The sequence below is a fragment of the Egretta garzetta genome, unplaced genomic scaffold, assembly GCF_000687185.1.
Source record: "Egretta garzetta isolate BGI_Z169 unplaced genomic scaffold, ASM68718v1 scaffold181, whole genome shotgun sequence".
In the NCBI taxonomy this organism is placed as follows: domain Eukaryota; kingdom Metazoa; phylum Chordata; class Aves; order Pelecaniformes; family Ardeidae; genus Egretta; species Egretta garzetta.
In genome coordinates this window covers 631,815-638,545 of record NW_009258667.1, presented here as the reverse complement: position 1 = coordinate 638,545, position 6,731 = coordinate 631,815, and the positions used below count along the sequence as shown (strand labels likewise).

The 6,731-nt window shown below is 36.7% G+C and overlaps 1 protein-coding gene across 1 annotated transcript in view; it reads right to left on the bottom strand.

The window, feature by feature from the left end:
* ESYT2 (extended synaptotagmin 2) overlaps positions 1-5,706 on the bottom strand; it is a 73,092-nt gene extending 67,386 nt beyond the window's left edge. The window contains exons 1-4 of the mRNA XM_035888404.1: positions 5,625-5,706; positions 5,223-5,264; positions 4,173-4,307; positions 2,244-2,320 (exon numbers count right to left, since the gene is read on the bottom strand). Coding sequence (XP_035744297.1) covers positions 2,244-2,320; positions 4,173-4,307; positions 5,223-5,264; positions 5,625-5,699 — 329 coding nt within the window. The 5' untranslated portion in view covers positions 5,700-5,706. The remainder of the gene's footprint in view (positions 1-2,243; positions 2,321-4,172; positions 4,308-5,222; positions 5,265-5,624) is intronic.
* Positions 5,707-6,731: the final 1,025 nt, after the last annotated feature.

Here is a 6,731-nt window from a genome sequence, read left to right as displayed (position 1 = left end):
CTTAGCTTCATACAGCTATTCTTATGAATACTTAGGTTGTTTTCCTTCTCAATTGTATTTAGGGAATGAAGGGTTTATAGAAACCTCCTAAATTTAAACTTAAAAATATATTAAAATTGGAACAAACTAATTTAACTGGAGATAAAAATCTACAGGGATAAACACTCCGAAGGACAGACTTTTCTCCAGCAGTAAGACTGTTCTTTATAATCCTGCAAAACTGAACTAAAGTTGATTCCCTAAGAAATAGTTTAGGGTTGGTATCTGCATAACTCCGTATCTAAACATGCCAAGAGCACTTATTACAGAGACTCTTGTTCTTCCTTCCTGTTACTACCAAAACAACCCCAGTGAGTGACTCTTAGAGAAGATACAATAAAAAAACCCATCAAACAGTAACAATTGATACTGGGGTGCCATCTGTCTTAAACTTGCATAAGCAAATGACTTTGAAACAGAGCCCTTTCCCAATGAGAAGGTGTCAAGGACAAGTCTTAAATATGAAACGGGACTTCCTTTGATGGTGGTTTTGTCTAAGCCTTAATTGCTAGAAGCTTGATAGTCACTTCATAGCTCTCCTGTTTCCATTTTCTTCTAGGAAGCCTAGGCAACTAGCAGTAGGGACAGGCTGGTGGAGTAAATGGGCACCTAGCTGACTCACCACTATCGTTGTTATTTAAACCACTTCAAGGAATTTATTTCAGCCTTTTAGACTGGGTTCTGCTCCAGCTGTTATCCAAGCAGGTCGCAATGTAATGCAATGAGACATGTGGATAAAGATTTCTTTCAGGTCTAGGTAACAGGACATTATTCCTGAAATTTTTGTACACACCTATAGTCCTTTTTACATTTATCTGTCCCAACCTATTTCATGAAGATGAGCAGGAAAAAAACATAAAAAAAGAAAAAAAAACAAAACCACTAGATTTACTCTCTTCTCCTGTGGGAATAATTCTGCTTTAAAGGGAAGAACTGGTCTTGGGAGACTTGGGCCCTAAATGTCTCAAACATAGCTTCTCAAAAACAATTTCTCTGCACTGTGTCCACAGGGGTCAGACAAGTCTGTTTCTCTAAGAGCTTAAGTCTGAAGAGGTGAGGTTGTTCTCACAGCTGCTATCAAAAGTGGCAACAAAGAGAAAACTGAAGGAAATGTCTCCATTAGGGTTCAAAGCATCCATCCAGTGAAACAAGCTCTTAAGAGAATCCTGCTGTATTTTGTCCAGCAACACCAATTCCCTGATTTGGATAGCTGTCTTTTTCCTACAGAAATAAAGTGATTCAACTCAAAGATTGGGACCTGCTCACAGACGTAGCCCTCACCCCCCTCAACCCAGGACCTAGCTTTGACAAACCTTTCACAAGTCTTCAACATAGCTGAGGTTTAGATAAATAATTCAAAATTAAGAATAACCAAGCTCAAACTTTGGAAGTGACTCCAAAAAAGAAAAGCTAAGATTCCTGATTACCCTTCTGGTTACTGCCAGGGAAGCAGCAAGAAACCCAGAAGGCTGGTTTTTGCTGGGTCATTAGCGACTGACAAATCTGGCCTTTCCACAAGCTACAACAGGCAAAAGTAGTCACTGTAACACATATCCATGATGGTCAATTACAAAACATTGCTGGGTTCACTGACTGAACTTTCAATAAACTCTGTAACTGCACATTGCGCTGAGAAAGACTTTGGCAAACGTTGGGTAGATCTATTTATAAACCTATATAAAAGGGGTCACGACGAAAGGGCAAAGAAATCTGAAGCAGCAGAGCATGGTCACTCTGGCATTATATAATACATAGATTTACTTCAGTTAGTGGTATGAACACAAGTACTTCAGTAGCTATCATTCTCTTTTTCTAATACTGTGTTTATAAAAAAATCTAAGTAACTGAGAAAAGTAAAAAAAAACCCAAACATTTTATATCCTAAATTTTAGACTAGACTAAACTTCATGGCAAAGTTTTAGTACATTAGGAAAAAAAATACCAAGAAGAGTGCTTTAGCTTTGGAAAGTATTTATTAACCAACATTACTTTAACGATGCAGCCACACTGAGTTGATGTAGTATTTCCCTCAGATAAATGCTATTTACATTATGCAGTTCCTTCCTCCGTTCATACACAATTAGAACTAATTACATTTGTGTAATGAAGCAATTCTTCTCCTTTTGGGCCAACATAGCTGCTGAATCAAACAAAGCACATCTTATAAAGCATAGGCACCATCATAATATGATAATAAAGTTTACCTGATTTGAAGATCCAAAATGATCTGCCTTTTGTCCACATTTTCAGTGTACACTTTTACACCATTTATCCGCAGAGGCTGAAACAATGAAGTAAGTAAAAGTTAGATCCTTCTACTGAACTATACCATATGAAACTCTTAACTTTGAAATAAAGATGAATATACGCACATTCATGCCTGAAGTTAAGAATTTACTAGAAGCATTACTAAAAGGTGTGAAGCAAAGCTATCAATTTAGCTTAAAACGTTATTTCAAGGGTAAAAATTACCTTGCTAGGATCCACTCAACGACAACCTTTCTGGCAGTTATCCTAGGTTTAGACCACTAGATTTCAAGATTTACAAAAGATTTCATATCAAGCTTTCCCTCTCCCCCCAATAAACATCTCATTTCTCTGTACAAGTATATGTCTAACACTCCCAGACAAAGCATTCTTTTCTGTGCAACTTAAACAAGCTAAATTTAATTCACCAAAATGTAGTTGCCTTCAGTGGAATTTAGTCGGAATGGATAGAAAATAATCCATAATCCCCACAAAAAGTTATGTCAACCATTCTGTCCTCTCTCTCAAAACCGCTGAGCTTGTGCTCTCCTTCTCTCTCATACAGAAACAACATAGGTCAATCAAACATTCCCAAGATTCAAACATTCATCAAATACTAGGTGGCAGAGGATGACCAAAGACCTTATTAGCACCACCTCCTATCATATTTTGAGTTTTTCCTTTCTGGAAAAATTGTCATATTTCTATTTACACCTTTTTAGTAATTTAAGTAAAATGGAAATCTCAGTGCTGTCAGATTCCCACTGTGTTTGGGGCTGTGTAGCTCACACGATGCAACTCAATCAAGGCTGCAACAAAAAGTAAATAAAGCTGATTCTCGTGTCCAAGATAACTCAGTCCAGCTGCAGAAGCACAGAGAGGTGTGGAAGCCCATTTAAACCCTACTTAAAATCAGTATGGCTTAAAAAGAACGCTATTCTACAGTCTGTAACAGAGGTGTATCTAGGGCAGGAAAGAACCCCTGTGTAAAAGGATTTGCAACTTTAAAAAAACCAAAACAAAACAAAAAAAACACCACACAAAAGGTGCAGTAAAGTATAATGAACTGTTATATACATGAAATAGTCACAAAGAGAGAAAAATAATTCCCCTCCATCTCACCTGAAACTTTAGTTCAGCTTTCCTAACATTTGGGATGGGGGGGAAAGATTTTAAATCCTTACTTAAAATCCCATTTATGACAAGTGAGAGGAACACAAAAGACAACTTCACAAAAAAGGTGTTAAGCTACATCTCAACAGAAGTAAAGTTCTGGTTGGTGCAGGTCAGAGTAAGCTGAACTCTGCAAGCAGAGATAACTTATTCTTAGCTTGGACTGGTCAAACAGGCTCTTGTGCAGGCATGTAAGAGCCGTAATATTATGACCCCTTCTCCTATGGGGCTGAACAGAAGGGGAACACCTATCTGCTCCTTGATACTATGTTATGTGCAGTCCTTTGGAAAGCTGAGCCAGCAGCCTTGTCATCAGATTCTGCACAGAACATGATTAAAAGTTTATCTGTTACAAGAACAGTAATTGCACTTGGATCATCTGGCAAGAAAAGGATAATAGTCCCTACTCACTTAATGTAAATGTATTAAAATCACGTTGCTATGAGCTCATCACATGACTGGGAGTTACTATATTTTGAGTCTTCTCCCAATTCTCAGGGAAATTTTTGAAGCAGAGATCCCAGGGGAAAAAAAAAAAAAGAAATTAAGCCTCTGCTAAAAAAGCCACACAGGTTTTTATTTTAAAGTTACAACAGAGAACAGAATCTGGCTTACCACTGTCACCAAGAAATATTTTTGTGTAGATTTAAACAGGCTACATAGAAACGGTAAGTAAGACAGAGCCTCTTAGAAAAATTTCACCAGACACTGACCTGATGACCAATATCAATCTTTGTAAAACTGAAGGTACTGAGGTGGTTGTTTGCTCCTCTTACTGCTGGTTCTATGGTCTCCCGGAAGAGTTTCTCGATAAATTGGCAAATAAAAGGCCACATCTGTTTTACAGTCTAAGGAAAAAAACAAAAAAAATTCTACAAGGAACACAACTTCACATGTAACTAAAAAATATTCTTTAAGGCATACATAAGAAATTTTGTACCAAGCTTTACACATACAAATTTTCTATACAGTTAATTACAGACATAAGAACTGGTTCCTTTTCACATACAGGAAAGGTTTCTGGAATTCTCAATTTATGTGGTTTATACATTTGCACAAATCTGGAGGAGGAGAAAACAATATTAAGAATTTTCTACTTTTATCCCACAAATGCATATGCAACCAGCACTGATGCTGAATGCTGGGGAGAAGGCTGAAGACGGTTAAGTTTATTTGCATGTAAAGAGAGGAATAAGAAAAAATGGGTCAAGTGCATTTCTTAAATACATGCATAAGTTTTATAAATGTAAAAATACAGTACTTTACTGTCATATCTGAAAATTCTGTATTGTTCTTTTCTCACCATTTTCTAATTAATTCTTTTGTACTCTTTGAATGAAAGATATTTTTAAAAAACCCAAGCTACGTAGATCTAGATCTTAGATTGTCACACATACAAATCAAAAATGCAAAAGTGATTTATTTTTAGATTGTAGGTCAGGAACTTAGAGTACTGGAAAGTATCCCAGACAACTAGAACATAAAAGACTGTGTTTACAGCTGCTATGGCTTCCACACAATTATAGCTGTCATTATTTTAATGCCACTTAAAGTCATTCTCCAAAATTCACAATTTCAAGACCACAAAAATAGATTTAATCTTGCTCCTGACTAACTGGATCAACGACCCGAAGCTTCAAGTGTATAAAGAGAACAGAAATTTAAAACTACTCTGCTCTCAGATGCTTGCCTCACTGTTTTTTTTAATCTCGGGTTTCCCTCCTCCCCCTTCCCATTTGGAAGTGCTGGTCATGTACCCTTACCTTGTTGAGCCATTCTGCCCTCTCTGTGTCTGGAAAATGGACCTAAAGGACCAAAAAAAAAAAAAAAAAACCACCACTAAGCAAAAAAATTAATACAACTACAAAACACTTTTTAGTTAATCATGCCCAGTCATTTATAATACAGGAAAGCTTGGGGGTCTCCTTATGAGCAATGTATAAAGCGAACAACACAGTAAGCAGTTAACATTCTCAACAAGAATATTAGAATTCAAGCAGAAAAAATAGGAATTCATTTCTGAACTACACAGATTCAAGTCCAAGCATATATTTAATAGTGGCATCTGGAATAAAGTATTGCTTTCACATCATGAACGAACTAAGAAAAAAAAAAACCAAACCACCATACACATAGCTGACACAGCCAGTGTCAACCAAACGTACCTCATATATTTTGGGGAGTTTTAACACAACACACATGACTGCCAGAGTCCTAACCGCACTTCTCCTTCCTTCCATTCACGCCAGATCTTTTGCAGTATCATAAACCCTGGCTAGAAATTGTTAATCAGTGAGGCTGAAGTTCAGGAGTATGGATTTAAGTTCCACCAAAAGCCATTCAAATGACATTTTTAGTGATTTCTTTTCCTAAACAACTGCAGAAATCAGTAAAAGACAGAAGGACGGTGATATGCACGTGATGGAAAGTACCCATCTCAACGGGAAACAGCAATTAAATGCTGGAAGAACAGACGCCGTTTTCCAGGCCCAGAGGAGAGCACAGTTAGTAGCTTTACATCTTGCACAAACACAGACAGAAAGAAAAGGGAAAAAAAAAAAAAAAAGATAAAAACCTGAAGCAGTTCAGCAGAAACAGAGTTAAGAAACACTTCTTTAGAAACTAAGAGCTTCTACAAGATGCAGATCACGCTTCTGAAACACAAAGAGCCTTTGAACACACTAAAAAACTGTGACCTACATATGCTGACTTTCATGAAGCAATGTCTCTACTTAAATGAATTGTGAAATCTTAATCTCTTCATAGCATAACAGATTGTACCACTGGTTTTAACAGCAGTGCCTACTGGTTATTTTTATTACGCATATATTCCAAATGTGAACAGTCAGTTAAATACATATTTTTTAAACTGTATTTTCAAAAAGTTGGATTTGAAACCAAGCCCCGTTAATGATTTGTCTGGTTGCCTTCAGAGCAGTCCTTAATTTCATCTAAGCATCCATGTTTTAGCTATGCTGGAGGATTGGCCCCTACAGCGTAATCAATACTGTCAGCTATTTCTCCACTCTGTTTCTCTCTCAATATTCCCAGGTCTATAACTAAGGCAAGCCATATATTTTTACAAATTCTTAAAGGATAACAAATTCTGCTGTCTTCCACCGTCAAAATAAAGGCTCTTGGCATCTTTTTCAAATTACTTTTTTCAAGTATATCACATATCTATCAAAACGATTACAAGTGGCACAAGAATGACCAATGATCTGCTTGACTATAGCAAAACATTCAATAAGATTTATTTTACTTAGTGAGTT